We start from the raw sequence: 22,517 nt of genomic DNA, 5'->3' as shown, positions 1-22,517 counted from the left end.
GCAGATAGACCGACACAAACACTGTCCAGCGTTGGGATTGTCTACACTCTGCATTCTACAGTCCTCAGTCTGTGATAATGTGATTAATGTGATTTAGACCATGTCACAGCAGGCAGGGCCCAGGGAGGCTGCAAAGTGTGTCTGAAACCAGGGGTCTCAGCAGGAACGGCCCAGCCAGGGAGTGAAAACAGAAGGACCAGATGCCCCTGGGATCAAAGCCCCTACGGCCCAGTTGCACGCCTGTTCAGCAGGCTGGGATCAGGTGGCGTTGCCCTGCCCCGAAGTACACATGGAGTGTGAGTCCCAAATGGTAATCTATTCCCTATATAGTGCACTACTTTTGACTAGAACCCTATGGGTCCTGGTCAAAAGTAGTGCACTAAATAGGGAATAGGGTGCCATTTGGGATGCACATAGAGGCTACCAGGCACCTCCAGATACCCCTGTAGAGAGGCTCTGAGAGTCCCAGAAGGAGCCAGGAAGCCCTGCCTGATTGATGATGGGGAGCCTGGTCCAGGGATTTGTGTGTCCTGGGTCCATTACAGTCCCAAATGGAACCCTATTCCCTGTATAGTGCACTACTTTTGACCAGGGCCCTGTCCACTATATAGGGATGGGAATAGGCTGCCATTTGAGACACAGCCATGCTAGTGACTGGCCAGGGACGGAGAGGGAGGGAGGTGCGGACAGGACTGTGGAGGGAGGCTTGTCTGGACCTATCACGTTACGCTGAAATCAAACCCCTCACACAACCCTCACAGGACGACAGCTGTTGCCAGCCCCGGCCCGCCAGGCCAATCCCAGATGGCATACCGTGACTGGTCAGAGCATATGTACGTAAACAAGGATAATATCATTCCATTAAACACAAAACTATCTCAGTAAATGAATCTTTACTGTAAGCAATCTTAACAGATTTTCCGTAAATTACCAAAACAATACGCAAAGGGAGGATGATGCAATTGCAATAAACAAGAACTATGTCTGTCGATTAAGGTATGTCAAAAAACATATTCCGAGTGAGACATTCTTCTATGCCAGACAGTAATAACTACAGGACGATTCAAGGCATTCGGCCAGCCGCCTGCGTCGAGCATTCAGATTGCAATTTCATGACCCTTAAAGGATGTTTCATGACCAAACATTCATCAATACATCAGCACAGTAGATAATGATGCTTCCATAAACAATGTATGTACAGCCTCCTGGTATGAAACTTTTTCTTTACCCCAGCAGTAGAACACAGCTGTCAGAGACCTCTCTCTTTACACCTCCATCCAGCCAGTCAGACCTGACACCATTACACACCTCTAGCCCTCAGTAGCCCCGGCAGCAGGAACCAGGACCAGGGCGTTTTCCTTCATTGACAGAACTAATTATGAGCCTAAAAGTCCTCAGTGACTCCGAGCTAACTCAAAACATCCTTCAATTAGCCAGCGAGTAAGAGTAATCTTATCAAAACATTCTCCCTCCCTTTGCAAATAATAATAACAGGCAATCAACGTCAGCATGAACGCAGCAGACACTTTATCATAACAGAAATAGAGTTGGCTGGAGCAGCTGCCTGTAATAATGGATAATGCCTTTCAATACAAGCAGCCCTTTGTAGCTGGGTTGATATACTGTCGAAATAACCAAAGGATGACTTGCCATATTCTATACTTAGGCCTGGGGAAACATGTCCCTGCATGCTCAACACAGGATGCTCAGCAAAACAATCACCACTCGTCTACAGCAGACAGACAGCACTAGCCGAGCACTGAAAAGTCAAGGCTGTTGGAAAAGCCTTGCACAGCCTGGAACTTATCCCATGAACATTAAGATCTAGCTTCATCAGATAGAGGTGTGTGTGTGTGTGTGTGTGTGTGTGTGTGTGTGTGTGTGTGTGTGTGTGTGTGTGTGTGTGTGTGTGTGTGTGTGTGTGTGTGTGTGTGTGTGTGTTGTCTGTATCATGGCTCTTTCTGGATGACTGCTCAGACAGAGGGGAAGAAGGGAACCTGTTGACTGCTCTTATCACAGGCCCCACTGGCCTTCACCCTGCTGATCTGAGGGCCGATGGGGAGCCTCTCCACTGCACCTGATGCTAATCAGTCTGCCTCCAACCTCCCAACTCCAGGTCACACACACACCCACCGAGACACACACACACCTCAAATGGGCCCCGCAGAACACAGCAGGCAGATAAGACGTCAGGGGCAGATACGGCTGCATAGGATGATAGTAATCAGGGTCGGATAAAGTGGGCTGCAGGGATGCAGAGGAGCACAACACCGCCTCAAGGAGAGAGAGAACGAAGTAGACCCAAATCTTTTCCAGATGAGTTTAAGCGGACGCAGTCCTCACAACTCCCCGCCTCCATCGCCGAACACATTCACGTCACGTACAGTAAGCCTACCGAGCCCCCTGGGGACAACAAGTCTAGATGTGGCATCACATGACTACATATCCATTCAACATGTTAAAGGATCCTTCAGGCTATAAGGTGTCAGTCTGCACGATTCAAATGAACCATACGTCTAGAATATGTGTGCTCAGCATAAAAACACTGTCAGGACACCCAGGAGGAGACATGTTTGAAGAGATAGCCGTGTCAGTGCTGGTTTTGACATCTGACACTGGTGATAGTTGGCTCCCATCGCTGCTTGGTTATTACCAGGCAGATGACTAGAGGAATGTTGTTCTCGGCTACTACCCTTACCTTATTCCAAGAGAACCTGTTCGGAATGGAAGGCCCCAAATTTTTTCGGCAAAGACTCGAGTCACCCAGGTCATAGACTGTTCTCTCTGCTACCGCATGGCAAGCGGTACCGGAGCGTCAAGTCTAGGTCCAAAGATTCTACCCCCAATCCATAAGACTGTTGAGCAATTAATCAAATGGCTACCCGGACTATTTGCATTGACACTCCCTTTGTTTTTACACTGCTGCTACTCGCTGTTTATTGTCAATGCATAGTCACATTACCCCTACCAACATGTACAAATTACCTCGACTAACCTGCACCCTCGTACACTGATTCAGTACCAGTACCCTATGTATATAGCCTTGCTATTATTTTATTGTGCTACTTTATTTTCTTTAGTTTATTTAGTAAATATTTTCTAAACTCTAATTTCTTATACAGTAACTGCATTGGTTGGTTAAGGGCTTGTAAGTAAGCATTTTACAGTAAGGTCTACTACACCTGTTGTATTTGACTCATGTGACAAATAACATTTAATTTCATTTGAATGGAATTGACTCCTTGTTAGAATGAGTTCTCTAATAACTCTGTTACGAGAGAGAGAGAGAGAGAGAGAGAGAGAGAGAGAGAGAGAGAGAGAGAGAGAGAGAGAGGAAGAAGAATAATGCTGGAATTGTGTTCATGTACAGTATGTAGCTTGACTTGTCTCTTGCCCTTTGGATTGTCTCTCGCGATCGACTGTTAGTGCCTCAGGAGCTGTTATACTTCTGTCCTTTAGAAGCTGTGACTGGGGGCTGTACTTACTGTCACCCTCCAGGCAGAGCTCCGAGCAGCTATCGAACAATTCCACCTGATAAAACAATCATCTGCTCAGCCTCACGCTGATCCGCGGCCAAGAGCGTCTCGTTTCATGTTTGCCTCTGGTAAGTTGATTAGACAAAGATGGCCTGTGTGAGAGACAGAGAGATATATATACTGCTGGCCGGGCCCTCTCCCTGACTTTGTTTATTTTCAGCCCTATCAGCCAATCATATGGCCAGACCCAGACATGGACTTGCATCCCACATGGCACCCTATTCCCTATACAGTGCACTACTTTTGAAAGGGCCTGGACAAAATTTGTGACCTAAATAGGGAAACGGGTGCCATTTGGGACACAGCCCTACACTAGGGCAAGGAGCTTCGCTCAGACCTCTGCTGTTTCTCTCTCTGCTGCTACGACAGAATGACGTTTGTTTTTCAGAAAGTGTCTGTGCTTATTTTTGTGTAACAGATGCCAGCGACATGGGAAACACCACCTCGAGGAAATGCCAGCATGATATTTCCCACGATGCCCCTCACTGCGTTAGCAGTGGAGGTGCTGGTGGCAGAGATGGAGATAGAGGTGTGAAAGCCACTTTGACACTTTGATATTTCCTCTTAAAAACTTAAATTAATAGCGTGTATTAGCTTGGTTTATTAGAGACGGGATTCTATTTCCTTAACGCACACAGCTTTTGCTAAATAAAAAGTGTTGAAAAAACTACCACGCTGTTTATTGTAACCAGTATGGCCAAATCCATTGCAGTCAGATCAGAAGTGATTTTGCAAGATCTCACACAGGATTTAACATCTGTCCACGTACCCAGTCGATGCCTAAAACTAACCGTCAAATATTTTATGCTTAACTGCATTTTTTCCCTGTTTAAACAAACTTAACCTGACCACGTGATCTTGGTATCACTAAAGTTCATTCGTAAAAAAAAAATGTATTTAGACCCGCCGTTTATTCGAAACAGGTGTTTATTTGCTGAAATGTGTGCCAATGCCCGGCTATTAAAAGGGATGGGCGGCTATTTGAGACTGTTTCATTTAGGTTTTTACGGTAGTTCTTGAAGGAACACATGGAAAAACGTTAAAACCTGACACCAAAACCTGTTCACAAAGGCTCGTGGCAACAGTAGAAATGTAGACTTCCAATGAGAGCTAAAGAGAAACGACTTTTACACCTATGGGTCAAACCCCAACCGGAAAAAGGTAAGTAGCAACACAATCCTAGGGGTTTAAGACATGGCTGAAATATGAGCCCGTGGCAAGTCTGGTAAACCAGTTAGTTTACTGTTCCCTTCTTTTCCTCACGATTCTCTTGCTCTCTAGGACTCTGGGAAATGTATTAACATTAGAAGTGGTGCATCTAATCTTGTGCAAATGTGCCACAAAATAATGATGTCCCTTATCTGGGACCAGTATTCCCCTCCCGCGCTGCTGTGCACGCAGCCGCAACCTGGTATTTACAGGTCTTATCAGGGATCTGCTGGTGGAGAATGAGTGCTTTGTTCCCCCTATTCTGGGCTAGTGCCTTTCCAGTCCCCTGACTTGTCTCTGCTACCTCACTGAGACATACCCTCAAACACGAGGGAGGGAGGGAGGGAGGGAGGGAGGGAGGGAGGGAGGGAGGGAGGGAGGGAGGGAGGGAGGGAGGGAGGGAGGGAGGGAGGGAGGGAGGGAGGGAGGGGAGGGAGAGCTTTGATCTGATACTTTGATCCCGGTTGGTCAACATAGACTGATGACATCATAGCTGTTTAGTGCATACAAGCTATAGTGGCCGTTAACCTGGAACTAAAGGATTACAGATTACAGCCCACTGAGCCAGAGTCAAAAGAAAACACTGCCATTGGATGGAGAGAGAAAAACAGATTGTCACATATTACAGCCAGTTCTTTGTTGAAGGTGGTGATGATTGAAAAAGCAGGCTTAGTGGTGATTGAAGAAGCAGGCTAGGATGTGAGATCTGTGAGCTGATTGGGCGCTTTCTTTACAAAATATACCAACGTTCTCTTGAGTGATGGGGCAAAGTTTTATGGCTCAGTCCATCCGATCTCAAGGAAGCTCAAGCCAGGAGCATCAGTCAGTCCTTCTGAAGTCTCATCCAATACAGCTAGCGCCCCCCCCCCCGTTCTCTCTCTCTCTCTTTCTGCTCAGAGACATACAGTCAGTACTGTAGCTTCTTTGATCTAAAATTTCTAAAGCAGGAGAGTGCCTTGATGTCTTTGGTTACAGAGAGAAGTCCTGCTACGATTCTATTCATCAATAAGTCAATGAAGAAAGGTGAAGATTTCAGCTCAGCACTGTCCAGACAGAAGGACAACAGCAATTCTAATTCACAAAAGTTTCACAAAATGCGTGATATATTTCAGTACTTGGTTTCGTTGTAGGTACACTAAGTGTCAATCGTTTGGTTTTCCTCCAAGCCAGAGCGCAGTAATTGGCCAGAGTTGGTGTTGTGTTCCATCAGAAATGTTTTGTTATTGTTTGAACACTGAGACAGAAGTACAAATGTGAGCTTATCACTGTCAAAGTAACGCCCGCATGCAGTCACCACCGAGGTGTTCAGTTTCACTTAATTTGCCAATTTATCTGTGCAGTATTGGACAGCAGCCAGGAGGCAGTGTATTGTGAAGCAGGCAAGTGCAGCTGTGCATTTCTCTCTGTTATTGGAAGGATAAGGGCCCAGACCCCCTGACTTGTATCCCAAATGGCACTCTATTCCCTACATAGTGCAATACTTTTGACCAAAGCCCAAGTAGTGCACCATACAGGAAGTAGGGTGCTATTTGGGATGCAACCTCTGACTGGTTTATGCCCATACAGAATGGGTTCACTGGGAGCATGGCAGGAAACTATTAATTTCTCTCACTTCTGGACTGAAAACGTGGAGGAACTAAAAAAAACATTTGAGGGTTTCACACGTAGATGTGGAGAAGATATAGAGTAGGATCTGACAGAATGCAGCTGGTGTGTGTGTGTGTGGGGGGGGGGGGGGGTATACAGTGCCTTCAGAAAGTATTCAGACCCATTGACTTTTTCCACATTTTGTTACATTAGTCTTATTCTAAAATTGATTAAATTGTTTATCCCCTCAATAATATACAAACAATACCCCGTAATGGCAAAGCAAAAACAGGTTATTATAATAAATTATTGGAAGAAAAAAAAAACTAAAACATAAATATTACATTAACATAAGTATTCAGACCCTACTCAGTACTTTGTTGAAGCACCTTTGACAGCGATTACAGCGTCAAGTCTTCTTGAGTATGATGCTACAAGCTTGGCACACCTGTATTTGGGGAGTTTCTCCCATTCTTTTCTGCAGGTCCTCTCAAGCTCTGTCAGGTTGGATGGGGAGCGTCGCTGCACAGGTCTGAATACTTTCCGAAAATCACTGTGTGTGTGTGTGTACGTCCTGTTCCTCTTCATGCTTTTTGTCCCGTTTCCTCTAAGCCCCTCCTTGTAACCATAGGAACCAGATGCATGTCTCTGCATGGATATCAGGATGGAGATATCATGGAGCACATTCTAGTAACTAGAGAGACTTATGCAACTAAACCTATTTACATTAATATCTTGAACCTATACCCAATGTCCAATTAGAAGCATTTTCGAGGAACACTATTTACAAATAGGCTTGACTGTATGGAAGATCATGGGTTTATACGGATCTTATGGTCCATCAATACCCCTGTGTCGACAGTGGACCTTGGAGGTGCACTGTCTGTACATACAAGGTGTTACTACTGGGTGGAAGTTGGGTTTACAGGGAGCTCTGTACTTGGACATATCTGTGTACTTGACTGACCCTGGCTGCTGTACAGTCAGTTCAAAACAGAAAACGACCTGTTCCACATCGGCCCCTGAGCCCAAACAGCCAAGTCAGAGAAGAGCGTCTCAGCCGGAGCAGGCCACAAGACCACTGCTTGTGCTGCAGGCCAGGCCAATCCACTCTCTAAACATCAAAACACACACACACACACAGTCCATTCTGCGGCCAAGATGCCACTTCTTCTTCCATCACGAGAGGCAGAGAAGGAACCCGGAAAAACAACTCTCCATAATCACTGCCTGCCCTGACTGACCAGCCACCTCTGTGCTGACTCTGACAACAACAAGCATCCGAAATACACTCCAAAGCAAAACAGAGGAAAAGCCTCATTACGTAGAGTGGAGGGTGATGAATGTGCAAGCCTCCTGAAAGGACTGAATGAAATGTGTTTGAGTGTCGGTATCAGCAAACTTTCCCTCGTGTTCGTATCAATACGGAGGCCAGCAAGCCATCTTAACTCAAGGAGACAGTAGATGCATGATTGCAATTTGATGTTGGTAACAGAAGCGGAGACAGACTAGGCAGAATTAGTCAACCAGTTGTCCAGTGAAATGTTTATGTGTCCGAGTATCTCCTCCATCTGCCACTGAAGGTCATGATCATGGGCAGCTTATGTACGTGTCATGGGCAGCTTATGTACGTGTCATGGGCAGCTTGTGTACGTGTCATGGGCAGCTTGTGAAACTAAACCCTGGTCCCTGCCTGGGCGGTAAAGCCAAATTCATGTGCTAGTCGGAACTAGAAAACTCGAAAATGTTCGACTTGCTAATTGGTTGTTTAAAAAATATATATTTCACCTTTATTTAACCAGGTAGGCTAGTTGAGAACAAGTTCTCATTTGCAACTGCGACCTGGCCAAGATAAAGCAAAGCAGTGTGACACAGACAACAACACAGAGTTACACATGGAGTAAACAATAAACAAGCCAATAACACAATAAACAAATCAATGACACAGTAGAAAAATGAAAGTCTATATACAGTGTGTGCAAAAGGCATGAGGAGGTAGGCAATAATAGGCCATAGGAGCGAAAAGTTACAATTTAGCAGATTAACACTGGAGTGATAAATGAACAGATGATGATGTGCAAGTAGAGATACTGGTGTGTAAAAGAGCAGAAAAGTAAATAAAATAAAAACAGTATGGGGATGAGGTAGATAGATTGGGTGGGTGGGAGCTTTAATTAGCATAGACTTGTAGATGACCTGGAGCCAGTGGGTCTGGCGAGGAATATGTAGCGAGCTAGAGCATACAGGTCGCAGTGGTGAGTGGTATAAGGTGATTTGGTAACAAAGCGGATGGCACTGTGATAGACTGCATCCAGTTTGCTGAGTAGAGTGTTGGAAGCTATTCTGTAGATGACATCGTGTGTTTACAGTGTTTACAGTCTAGCCAGACACCTAGGTATTTATAGTTGTCCATATACAGTGCCTTGCGAAAGTATTTGGCCCCCTTGAACTTTGCGACCTTTTGCCACATTTCAGGCTTCAAACATAAAGATATAAAACTGTATTTTTTGTGAAGAATCAACAACAAGTGGGACACAATCATGAAGTGGAACGACATTTATTGGATATTTCAAACTTTTTTAACAAATCAAAAACTGAAAAATTGGGCGTGCAAAATTATTCAGCCCCCTTAAGTTAATACTTTGTAGCGCCACCTTTTGCTGCGATTACAGCTGTAAGTCGCTTGGGGTATGTCTCTATCAGTTTTGCACATCGAGAGACTGAATTTTTTCCCATTCCTCCTTGCAAAACAGCTCGAGCTCAGTGAAGTTGGATGGAGAGCATTTGTGAACAGCAGTTTTCAGTTCTTTCCACAGATTCTCGATTGGATTCAGGTCTGGACTTTGACTTGGCCATTCTAACACCTGGATATGTTTATTTTTTAACCATTCCATTGTAGATTTTGCTTTATGTTTTGGATCATTGTCTTGTTGGAAGACAAATCTCTGTCCCAGTCTCAGGTCTTTTGCAGACTCCATCAGGTTTTCTTCCAGAATGGTCCTGTATTTGGCTCCATCAATCTTCCCATCAATTTTAACCATCTTCCCTGTCCCTGCTGAAGAACAGCAGGCCCAAACCATGATGCTGCCACCACCATGTTTGACAGTGGGGATGGTGTGTTCAGGGTTATGAGCTGTGTTGCTTTTACACCAAACATAACGTTTTGCATTGTTGCCAAAAAGTTCAATTTTGGTTTCATCTGACCAGAGCACCTTCTTCCACATGTTTGGTGTGTCTCCCAGGTGGCTTGTGGCAAACTTTAAACAACACTTTTTATGGATATCTTTAAGAAATGGCTTTCTTCTTGCCACTCTTCCATAAAGGCCAGATTTGTGCAATATACGACTGATTGTTGTCCTATGGACAGAGTCTCCCACCTCAGCTGTAGATCTCTGCAGTTCATCCAGAGTGATCATTGGCCTCTTGGCTGCATCTCTGATCAGTCTTCTCCTTGTATGAGCTGAAAGTTTAGAGGGACGGCCAGGTCTTGGTAGATTTGCAGTGGTCTGACACTCCTTCCATTTCAATATTATCGCTTGCACAGTGCTCCTTGGGATGTTTAAAGCTTGGGAAATCTTTTTGTATCCAAATCCGGCTTTAAACTTCTTCACAACAGTATCTCGGACCTGCCTGGTGTGTTCCTTGTTCTTCATGATGCTCTCTGCGCTTTTAACGGACCTCTGAGACTATCACAGTGCAGGTGCATTTATACGGAGACTTGATTACACACAGGTGGATTGTATTTATCATCATTAGTCATTTAGGTCAACATTGGATCATTCAGAGATCCTCACTGAACTTCTGGAGAGAGTTTGCTGCACTGAAAGTAAAGGGGCTGAATGATTTTGCACGCCCAATTTTTCAGTTTTTGATTTGTTAAAAAAGTTTTGAAATATCCAATAAATTTCGTTCCACTTCATGATTGTGTCCCACTTGTTGTTGATTCTTCACAAAAAAATACAGTTTTATATCTTTATGTTTGAAGCCTGAAATGTGGCAAAAGGTCGCAAAGTTCAAGGGGGCCAAATACTTTCGCAAGGCACTATTCTAGGTCGTAAACCGTCCAGGGTTTTGATGCTCGTCGGGGGGCGGGTGCGGGCAGCGAACGGTTGAAAAGCATGCATTTGGTTTCACTGGCGTTTAAGAGCAGTTGGAGGCCACGGAAGGAGTGTTGTATGGCATTGAAGCTCGTTTGGAGGTTGTAGTTATACACTTGCAACGAATCAGCAAGTCGGAAATTTCACCATTCCCTAGTTCTGACGAGCATGTGAACGTGGCATAAAACACAGTGGATTATGACTGAAGGACAAGCGAGGAGGGAAGGCAAGACAGAGACAGAATCTGCATCCCAAATGGCACCCTAACTCCCAGTAATAGTGCACTACTTTTGAGCAGGGACCATAGGGCTGCCATTTGGGACACAAACTGAGACTACTGAAGGTCCAGATGGACAAATCTGCACCCCCGTCTTAGGTAGGAAGGCCAGACGTTATAATGTCAAGGAAAAGGATTGTTGTCTATGAGCCAAACGGCAGGCTGCCAGGTGGCCTTAGTTCGTTACAACGCTTATCTCCACAGACATACTCCCCAACGGTCACAGGCAGAACCGGTGCAGGGCCAACTTATCTCTATCTCTCTCTGCCCAAGACGGTGGCCTTCTGCAGCCAAGGACAGGGTCAGGAGGGGAGGGTGGAGGATGGGGATAGAGGGGTTGACCAGGGACAACAGGATTTATGCCTAGGCTCTTCCACAATCCACCACCCTAGAATTCTAGAGCAATTCAGCACATTCTGTCCTATCCCGGTCAGTAACCCAGCAATTCTTCAACAGCAGAACGGAGTGTGCGAATCATCATCCATACATGAGTTGTTGAGCAAATAATTGGGATACATCTTGGAACTGACCCAAAACAAACTGCTTAGAGGAGTTAATGCAATATTCGCCCACATAAAAAAAGGCCACAGTTTACTATTGAATACTACAGTACCTACTATAGATCTGTAGAATACTATACTACACACTGTATTATCCCTTGATAATTTGTAGTACTTAGTACAACATTGTGTTGTATACTGTAGAATACTACAGTAAATACTACAGTATTATTACTTCAGCATTTCATTTGCGTATACTCTGCCCTTTCCCCTACCCCATATCCTAATTTGTGCCACCCATAAGTGAGAAACGTACATGCCAAGTGTAGACAATATATTGTGAATATACAACACAGTTAAAAAGTTCAGTCTTTTTTAGGTTACTACATGATTTTATAGTTTTGATTTCTTCAATATTCACAAAAATAGCGAAAATAAAGAAAAACCATGGAATGAGAAGGTGTGTCCAAACTTTTGACTGGTACTGTATATAGAACCACCCCAGAACCATCAAACACCATCAGACCTTCACACGGAGCGAGCAGACCACAGGGGAGTGCCATCGCTGACCCCTGGGTCTAGGGCTTCCTTGTGTGTCTGCTTGCTCCTCGGGTTGTTTTTCCTCCCCTCTACAGATCCTTACCCAGGACCAGTTCAAGTTCCTGTTTTTCTCCCAGACCCACAGTCCTAGAACCAGCACCAACCTCTGGTTTTCCAGCCCTGGTACCAGCACGATTTCCAACCCTGCCCCAACACCAGCACCAACCAACCACAACTGCCTCCTTCATCCCTCCCCGAACACAACACTAACACAAGGTCAACCACTCCACCAGACCAACCATGACTGACTGACAAATTGACAGACTGATGATTCTTTCATGTTATTTAAAAGAATGCATTTGTTTTTTGGTAATTGTTTTACTTTTGATTTGATTAACTTAAATTGGATTGGTTATTTATTGTTTGAATTGTTTATTATTTTGAAGTTCAACTAAATTTGATTTAATTTGAAATTTGAACATGTAATGAATTTGAGTATTTCTTCAGCAGACCCCCCCACCAACCTTTCTATGTCAAAGATAATAAAACAAAAACACTTCAGTAAATACTACAGTATGCCACAGTCTGCAAAAACACTACATTAATTACAATAGTATACACTGTAGCATTTGTTTTCGTGTGGGTCTCAACGATGTGAAATGAAACTCATGAAATGAAATACACTCTTTGCAACGATGACAAGGACAAGCATTTCCCATGACATTTGAACATGTCCCTTTTCTTACCCTCAGCGGAAGACATCACTTATATAAAGTACCATCTATTAGTCTGATGTACAGTCCAGCTATTGCAGTCGGAAGATGAACAAATGACAAAGTCACAAAAACATTAACAACTGGCCAAAACGACAAAGACATTTACATGAGATATATTATGTCTGAGAATTTCACCAGCAAAACAAGCCCAGTCTCAAATGTTGACATAAGGAATGTGTGTGCTTGGACTATGGGTTTTGTTGGGCTCTGTACCTCCCAAGCAGAATTAGTTGACAGTAAAAGACGTCAGTATTTGGGTGGTGACACCAAGCAGGAGAGGTCTCTAAAGAGAAAATAATTGCAGGACTTTAGACAGCTAAACTCTCATGGGTTATCCTCATTGCTCAGCGTCAAGAGCACCACCTCAACACTGCAGAGTGAGAAAGAGAGGCCTTGGAGTCCCAAACCGCACCCATTTCCCAACACAGTGCACTACTTTTGACCAGAGCCCAGCTCTGGTCAAAAGCAGTGCACTACTGTATATAGGGAGTACGGTGCAATTTGGGACACATCCTTGGTTTCCCCATTATGGGGCGGCAGGGTAGCCTAGTGGTTCGTGTTGGACTAGTAACTGGAAGGTTGCAAGTTCAAACCCCGAGCTGACAATGTACAAATCTGTTGTTCTGCCCCTGAACAGGCAGTTAACCCACTGTTCCTAGGCCGTCATTGAAAATAAGAATTTGTTCTTAACTGACTTGCCTAGTTAAATAAAGGTACAATTTTTAAAAGAATATGTCTCTGGTTGTGTATCAGTCTGCAGACCAGAAAGATCCCAGATGTAGAAACTGTAGTGAATGTCAAAGGGCCCTGTCTGGCCTTTGTCCCACTTTTCCCCAATCTCTACCTCAAATCAAAGAGGCCCAATAATTGGGCAGGAGATATCAAAGACCAACAAATACCTGAGAGGTTGGAATGTGCTGGTAAGCGGTGAGTGGAACAATCTTATCTGCCAGCCACTGTAGACACAACCTCATGCAGATTGGGGGGGTTGTAGGAGTATCTCTGCCACACTTCATAATCTGTCCTGACACAAGTATATGTTGCTGCTCTTGTTCAAAAGCAGCAGGAGATCTCTGTTCTTGGCGAAGTTGTTCTACTACAGAACAATGTTACAATTTAAAAAATGCTGTGTTGTTTGGTTGAACCATCTGCTGGGTTGCAGGCATTGGGTCACTTGAGTTGTTTTCTTTAAAAACTGGTCGGTTATTGCTCCTAGGTGCTGGGTCATTGATCCTGGGTTATTGCACTCATAAGACTAGAGACATGGCTTATTAGGGGCGTGGCTTTCAGATAGTTATTTTGGCCACCCGTGAAAGTACATGTCATTCTGGTTCATCTGTTCTGCTGTATAGTTAGCACATGTTAAGGTTGAACACTGACACTTTTTTTTTTTACTTTAATGAGGCTTACACAAGTGCATGAATATCTTACGTGCCCATGCACATCCCAATGTTGGGTTATGTAAATCATGCATATGCCAAAATTGTATCTTAATGTTGGGCTATGTAAGTAATAATGTTATGAATTTTATATTAGAATATGTAATGGGGGAAAAAATATAGGAAACTTGAAGTGTACAAACTTAACATGATGAGAAGGGATTACATTTACTCTTACGAGCCACGGATTTGGAGTAATGACATGTATGGCATCATGCAAACGTCACTTTGCTGCATACATTCCTTATCAGTGTAACAATTACCTGAATGTGTTCCATAACATGGTCATGACTGTTCGGGCGGCGCTGGTCTACTAGCCGCCACCGATCACCTTTTCCTTTTCTGTTTGTTATGTCTTATTGGTTGCACCGGTTTCTCGTTTTAGTTTTGATCCAGGACTATTTAAGCCTGTTAGGCCCGTCTGTTTCTGTGCAGGCTTGTTTTCTGTTAGTCGAAGTTGTTGCATGTTGTGTTCCCTGTCTGTTTGTGCCCTGTTCTGGTTTGGACACTTTTTTTGATATTCCCCTGTTGTTTTGGATGCCGCAATAAAGTCCGGTTCCCCCCCATTATCCTCTGCTCTCTGCGCTTGACTCCGCACCCACCCCTCCAGGCTGTGTGACAAACATTGTATTTATACTATGGTATTCTGATTTTGAACATCGCTCTTGATCCTTATCGGGAAATGTGTTGATACGTTTCAATGGAACCTTGTAATTATTTGACCTCAAGCTTGTTCTTTACAGTCTGTTTTCACCATAAAGGCAGTACGACTTGATGAAGCTAATTAATAACAAAATCTAAATGCTATTCTATCACAAGGTTTCATTCCAAAAAGTTTAGTTACTACAGTTACATAAACATTACTGTAGTAGTCATTCAATCACTAGTAGCGGCAATTTAAACAGTACTCAGTAGAAGCAGAGATGGCTTTAGTACAATATCGTAATGCCCATTCCCACTTGGGACAATAATGTAAAGAGTGTAATAACAGACCTTAACACATCTCAAATATGACTTCCGATCCCATCTCCTATCTATAGTACTTACTAGATATTCACTACTTACTTCTAGTCCTATCTATACTACTTACTTACTTACAGTACTTAGGCTCATCGCTCCTTTGGGAGAATAGGTCACAGTGCAAGTCCTATCTATGCAATACAGTGTTAACACTAACGTGTTATGACAGAATCACAAGAGTGGTGCCTTTATTTACATGCTGACTCAACATAACACACCCAGCCTGACACCCAGCTCCTATTCTTGTCTATGCATCTGGCCTTGGCAACATTTAGATCTGCCTACCTCAGCAGTACAATCCCCAGGGCAGGCTGCTTTTCACACTACCATGACTGAAGGAGTGGGGGACACGTAAATATCCTGACCCAGCACAAGCCCATCCTTCAGTCCGCAGGCTACAGAGAGATAGACTTATAGTCGAGCAAATGTTATTGAAAACAGAGGGGAGCCTTGTCATTCAATAGCCTGATATAAGCCCTGAAAGAGAGAAGGGTAGATGGGTTCATGCTTATAGGCACAGAGGTACGCACACTACAACTCTCAGGATCGGGAGAGCTAAGGAGTGTCTTGTTCAACTGTTATTAAACATGTATACTCATCTCCTCAAGTATTTACCGCTCAGCCCTTCTTGAAAATGCGCGGATACCATTTTGGATCCTCATTTTAAGAGCCATAGAAGAATGTGATGACAGGCTTCTTTTTTGTCTCGCAACAGTGTGAGGAGGTGCAGAGGCTAAGTAAGGGGTTCGTTGAAACACAGCCATGGAGATAGCTGGGGGAGATAACATTTTCTCTGATTTAGTTTTATTGATGTTGCCGAGCCCTTCAACAACAATGCCTGTGTTCCAAATGGCACCATATTCCCTATATAGTGCACAAGTAGCGCACTTTGTCTGGGAATAGGGTGTCATTTGGGACGCAGAGGTGCAGCCCTCCAACAACAATCTGATCTCCCAGAGATGTTTACCATCTTCTGCTGCGTTGCTTTGGCCAACAAGCCTTTCTTCGGCTTCCTGTCGGCACCAGGGGGGAAGGAACGGACGCCATTTGCTGGGCCCCTGATTACAATGGGGGCAGAAGAGGGCAGTGAATAGATGTACCAGATAGAGTGTTCTCTACTGTATCTGACAGCACCATGGAAGGAGCAGCTCACAGGGATAAGAGGCTTGGGTACATAGTGGTGAGAGACAGAAGAGCCATCCATCTTTACAGTGATAACCAATGCCTGGGAAGTGTTCAATAGGCACAAAAAAAGAACACAATGTGAAACAGGGAGGTACTACCTGTCCAATAAAAAACACTTGATTACGGTGTTGAAACATTTGCCTTATTGAACATGACCCACCCAGCTCTCTGATGTATCAATAACTAGAAAGGTAATGTAGGGCTCTCTCTAGCGTCTAACATCACTCTGGGTCAAGCATTCAAACTCCTATTGCCAGCGACATACAAACACAGTATAAAATCTATGCAGCTGATAACACCTACAGCTGAAGTCAGAAGTTTACATACACTTAGGTTGGAGTCATAAAAAATCGTTTTCAACATCTCCACAAATGTCTTGTTAACCTCTTGATGCTATGGGGGCGCTATTTCATTTTTGGATGAAAAACGTTCCCGTTTTAAACAAGATATTTTGTCACAAAAAGATGCTCGACTATGCATATAATTGATAGCTTTCGAAAGAAAACACTCTGACGTGTCCAGAACTACCAAGATATTTTCTGTGCGTGCCCTAGAACGTGAGCTTCAGGCAAAACCAAGATGAGACGGCATCCAGGAAATGAGCAGGATTTTTGAGGCTCTGTTTTCCATTGTCTCCTTATATGGCTGTGAATGCGAGAGGAGTGAGTCAACCCTTTCTGCCGTTTCCCCAAGGTGTCTGCAGCATTGTGACGTATTTGTAGGCAGATCATTGGAAGATTGACCATAAGAGACCACATTTACCAGGTCCGCCCGGTGTCCTGCGCCGAAATTGGTGCGCAAAAGTCAGCTGCCAGTATTTTTCCATGGGATTCAGAGAGGAAAGCAAGCTTCCACGAACGATATATCAATGAAGAGATATGTGAAAAAACACCTTGAGGATTGATTCCAAACAACGTTTGCCATGTTTCGGTCGATATTATGTAGTTAATTCGGAAAAAGTTTGACGTTGTAGGTGACTGAATTTTCGGTTCGTTTCGGTAGCCAGATGCGATGTAGAAAACGGAACGATTTCTCCTACACACAGACGCTTTCAGGAAAAACTGCACATTTGGTATGTAACTGAGAGTCTCCTCATTGAAAACATCTGAAGCTCTTCAAAGGTAAATGATTTTATTTATTTGGTTATCTGGTTTTTGTGAAAATGTTGCGTGCTAAATGCTACTCAAAATGCTATGCTAGCTTTGCATACTCTTACACAAATTAGTCAATTTCTATGGTTCAAAAGCATATTTTGAAAATCTGAGATGACAGTGTTGTTAAGAAAAGGCTAAGCTTGAGAGCAGACGCATTATTTTCATTTTATTTGCGATTTTCAGAAATCGTTAACGTTGCGTTATGCTAATGAGCCTGAGGCTTTAGTCACGATCCCGGATCCGGGATGGGGAGTTCCAAGAGGTTTTAACAAACTATGGTTTTGACAAGTCGGTTAGGACATCTACTTTGTGCATGACATAAGTAATTTTTCCAACATTTGTTTACAGACAGCTTATTTCACTTATAATTCACCGTATCACAATTCCAGTGGGTCAGAAGTTTACATACACTAAGTTGACTGTGCCTTTAAACAGCTTGGAAAATTCCAGAAAATATGTCATGGTTTTAGAAGCTTCTGATAGACTAATTGACATAATTTGAGTCAATTGGAGGTGTACCTGTGGATGTATTTCAAGGCCTACCATCAAACTCAGTGCCTCTTTGCTTGACATCATGGGAAAAATCAAAAGAACTCAGCCAAGACCTCAGAAAAAAAATGTAGACTTCCGCAAGTCTTGTTCATCCTTGGGAGCAATTTCCAAATGCCTGAAGGTACCACGTTCATCTGTACAAACAATAGTACGCAAGTATAAACAGCTTGGGACCACGCAGCCGTCATACCGCTCAGGAAGGAGACGCATTCTGTCTCCTAGAGATGAACGTACTTTGGTGCAAAAAGTGCAAATCAATCCCAGAACAACAGCAAAGGACCTTGTGAAGATGCTGGAGGAAATAGGTACAAAAGTATCTATATCTACAGTAAAACGAGTCCTATATCTACATAACCTGAAAGGCCGCTCAGCAAGGACGAAGCCACTGCTTCAAAACCGCCATAAAAAGCCAGACTATGGTTTGCAACTGCATATGATTGACAAAGATCATACTTTTTGGAAAGATGTCCTCTGGTCTGATGAAACAAAAATAGAACTGTTTGGCCATAATGACCATCGTTATGTTTGGAGGAAAAGGGGGGAGGTTTGCAAGCCGAAGAACACCATCCCAACCGTGAAGCACGGGGGTGGGGGTGTTTTGCTGCAGGAGGGACTGGTGCACTTCACAATTCTGACATTTCACATTTTTTAAATAAAGTGGTGATCCTAACTGATCTAAGGCATGGAATTTTTACTAGGATTAAATGTCAGGAATTGTGAAAATTGTGAGTTTAAATGTATTTCGCTAAGGTGTATGTAAACCTCTGACTTCAACTGTAACTACTGTGTATTGTAAAATCTCCACTACATTGAGCAACACAGATGCTTCTGCACACTCCACCCTTGTGCAAGCGAGTTTAAACAAAGACTCTACAAACCCCCACCACCAACTCCATCCAAATCAAATGTAAAAATGTTATTGGTCACATATACATATTTAGCAGATGTTATGGCGAGTGTAGCGAAATGCTTGTGTTCCTAGTGCCAACAGTGCAGTAGAGTCTAGAAATTCACAACAATAAAAACAAATCTAAAAGTAAAAGAATGAAATTAAGAAATATATAAATATTAGGACAAGCAATTGTCAGAGTGGCATTGACTAAAATACAGTAGAATAGAATACAGTATATACATATGAGAAGTAAAGTAGCATGTAAACATCCTCAGTTAACGCTGCTGTTATTCTTGGAACGAGTACAATTTGAGAAGCGGAGGGGGTCCACTATCTTTTCTTTTCTATTTCTTCCTTCTCGTGTTAATAACATTTTGTGATCTTCTGACTGAATGTGAGCAGAGCAGCTGCTGAGCAATGATAAAGTAAATGAGAAATGATGCACCTCTCCCCAGAAAGCTCTTGAGTTAGCCTAACTTAACAGACTTCCAGTCATTATAGCATCAATTAACTTGGTACAAAGTGTTTTTTAACCTGAATGCCAACCCACACTGTCATCTACTTTCTTAGGATGGCATACTGCCCATGGAACGATACGGACTGGGATAAACAAGAGGAGGTGACGTTTTTTAATGTTTTTATATATATATATTTTAAATGTGCTCATCTGCTGAGGCCACTAAACTCAAAATGACACCAGTGTTTTTGTTGAACTCCGTGTTAATGCTATGGTAGAAACAGCATGCTGGGATGCACGTTGGATGTTTAACTGTCTGACAGAGGTGTGCACTTTGGGTTACAGTTATAACAGTATACACAGGTGAGGATAGCGTGAGACTACAGTATATGTATATGACTCCCTGAACCAGGTGTGGCTGTTCTGGGTTAGCTCAGCCAGGTGGGTGACTGACCTCTGCAGGTGTGTCCCCTGGTCCGTCATATTATATACAGCATATTGTTATACATTGTATTGTATATAGGTGGTTACACTATATACACACACACACACACGTGTCTGACCTCTGTAGTCTTGTGGTCTGGCCCCTTGGGACCGTGGCCCCTCAGGTTGATGATGTGGACCTCTTGAGGTAGTCCTGTTGTGCCACGGGAGGCACAGCCTGACATGGCCGTGAAACTCTTCAGCAGGGCCTGCACCGGGTGGCCTACGCCGACTGGCAGCAGCTCACACGGGCTGCGTGACATCGGGCCTGTGGGGCAGAAAAGGAAAAGGAGATGAGTGCTAACTCGTGCAATTGCTTTTCGAGAATCCCGAGACCACCAGCGTGTATCTCCAGAATCTGCATAAAAGGAAACCCACTTTAACATCAACTGAAGTTCTAAAGGAAAAAAAGCCAACAGACACAAGAGGCAAGTTTTCCCACACTGCAGCGTTGGTCCAACGAACTGCAGAACACTTTATACGGAGGTTATGGAAATAATTTATAGACTGTTCATAATTAGAGAGTGTACGAATCAGCTGCTCTTTTATGAATGACGAGGGCAAATAAAGGAATGTCCGCATGCAACCATAATGAGTGGCATAATCATTATCTACATTGGGCGTAGCAAAATAAAAGGCTGCCCGCGCACATTGTCCGGGCACAAAGCTCACTACTTCTCAAAATAGGCCATTCTCTCCAGTCCACAGCCCACTACACAGCAGACTGGCTTCTCAACAAAGAGCAGCATCATTCTTTCTGACCCTCGACAGGCCACTAATACAGACTGGCCGTGCCTCTGAACAAAGCAGTGTCTAGCTAAGCTTCTACAGGCTGTTACGGTGCCAGACCTATAATCAAGATGACCCAAAAGAGCCCTCCAATTATAATCCCCTTTATTTCACTTTAATGTATTTCTCTTTTCCCTTAAAATGGTCAAAATCGGGCCTTCTCTTAATTCTCTAATCACTACAGGGGGTGGACCAGACTTCACAGTGTAGTGCTCTTGGCTCTGGACAACCCATAATTAGCCGTTATGACTGGGGGGTCAATTATAGAAGTTGCTGTGGAGAGCTGGCACTGGAGGTGTTCCTGTGAGAGTCTGAAGCGAGAAGCCTGTCAGATTGGTCTACAGTGTGTGTGTGTGTGTGTGTGTGTGTGTGTGTGTGTGTGTGTGTGTGTGTGTGTGTGTGTGTGTGTGTGTGTGTGTGTGTGTGTGTGTGTGTGTGTGCGCGCGTGTGCGCGTGCCCTGCAGCACTGAAAAGACTGGTGACCTTGGAATGGAATTGGAGGATAACAAGAACGGATGGACTATAACAGGGATCATGTAATTGTCCATAATGAGCACAACTTGTTAACAACACTTCCTCGAAAGTAAAAAAATAAATAAAATAATGTTATGTTGGAGGCGGTGGGATAAATTTCTCTCTCTATGGATCAGAATCTCGCTTTTGTAATCTTGTTTTCATTTCACTCGACAATGATTAGCCTAATAGGTGGTTCAGGTAACATTGTGAGGTATAATTACTAAAAACTGAAGGTAGCTAAAGTCAATTATACTAAATAGGCTACATCTAAATCTCGGACTGCCATAGATACTCATTTCCTGAGGGCAGTGGTCCAAAAATAGGGCCTTCTGCCACTTTCCTCTCCCTGTGTCCGTCCATCCGTCCATCCATCCATCCATCCATCCATCCATCCATCCATGGCTGTCATGTGGAGAGGAACAGTGGGACTAACGAGCCATGTCAGGCATGCAGAGCCAAGTCCCAGCGTGGTGAAACCCCAACCCCACCTTGCGTTTAAAACATTTTAGCTAGATAGATTTGTTTTAAAGTTAATTTCCTGCAATTCTACACTTCTTGGCATGGGACGGAGAGAAGAATTTGCAGTTTTACAGCTAATTTCCTGTAATGTTTATTTTTTTTATTTAACTAGGCAGGTCAGTTAAGAACAAATTCTTATTTACAATAACGGCCTAGCCCGGAAGACGCTAGGCCAAATGTGGACTCCCAATCACGGCCGGTTCTGATACCGCCTGGAATCAAACCAGGGTCTGTAGTGACACCTCCAGCACTGAGATGCAGTGCCTTAGACCGCTGCGCAACTCGGGAGCCCACATTTTTGCCTCCACCCTGTTTGCCGTTTTTAATATGATAATTGATGATCAATGGGCCACACCCCGATCGGTAATTCGACCATGATTACTACAAGTTTAGATAGCTGGCCGCTAGACTAACTTCCCAATCTAAATACAAATTGCTGACATGAGCTAATTAAGTGACTGCTGATGCACAACCACATTTCTAAATTGCACCTTGTGCATTCTATTATTGCATTCTATTCTTCTAACTCCCTGCCCTATCTAGTGCACTACTTTTGACTGATTTTACGTACTTAAAACACACACACACATACACACACAGACAGCCCTACGGTTTTGTGCAAGGCGTTGGACAGGCCTTTTCCATTAGAGAAACTGTGTCTCAGGGGACTAGTTGTGGCCAGGCTTTCCTCCTGTAGGTCAGTCCCTACACTTTTACTCTGCCTGCCAGCCCTTCAGGCTCGCCTTGCGCCAGCCTGCGCAGGGCCTGCTCACGTTTCAAACACTACACGATAAACACGCTATGGTTGCCGATGGCAATCGGTGGGGAACATTTGTAAATTATTAAAGAGAAGTTAAAGACAGGGGAGATAACTTTAAAACTCCTCTGTCTCTGACATAAATACTGTACTTCAACAGTGGGTTGCTAGAGGAAGGTTTCACTCGGAGTGCAGCTATTGTTTTGCTGTACTGTACACACAAATACACACA

At 43.8% G+C, this 22,517-nt stretch overlaps 1 protein-coding gene across 2 annotated transcripts in view; it reads right to left on the bottom strand.

The window, feature by feature from the left end:
* LOC135556267 (transforming growth factor beta receptor type 3-like) overlaps nucleotides 1-22,517 on the bottom strand; it is a 148,213-nt gene that overhangs the window by 89,417 nt on the left and 36,279 nt on the right. For both annotated transcript variants that reach the window (XM_064989329.1, XM_064989328.1), the window contains exon 3: nucleotides 19,785-19,972. In XM_064989329.1, coding sequence (XP_064845401.1) covers nucleotides 19,785-19,972 — 188 coding nt within the window. The remainder of the gene's footprint in view (nucleotides 1-19,784; nucleotides 19,973-22,517) is intronic.

This window comes from Oncorhynchus masou, chromosome 15 (assembly GCF_036934945.1).
Source record: "Oncorhynchus masou masou isolate Uvic2021 chromosome 15, UVic_Omas_1.1, whole genome shotgun sequence".
Lineage (NCBI taxonomy): Eukaryota > Metazoa > Chordata > Actinopteri > Salmoniformes > Salmonidae > Oncorhynchus > Oncorhynchus masou.
This window is presented reverse-complemented; position numbering and strand designations above follow the sequence as displayed.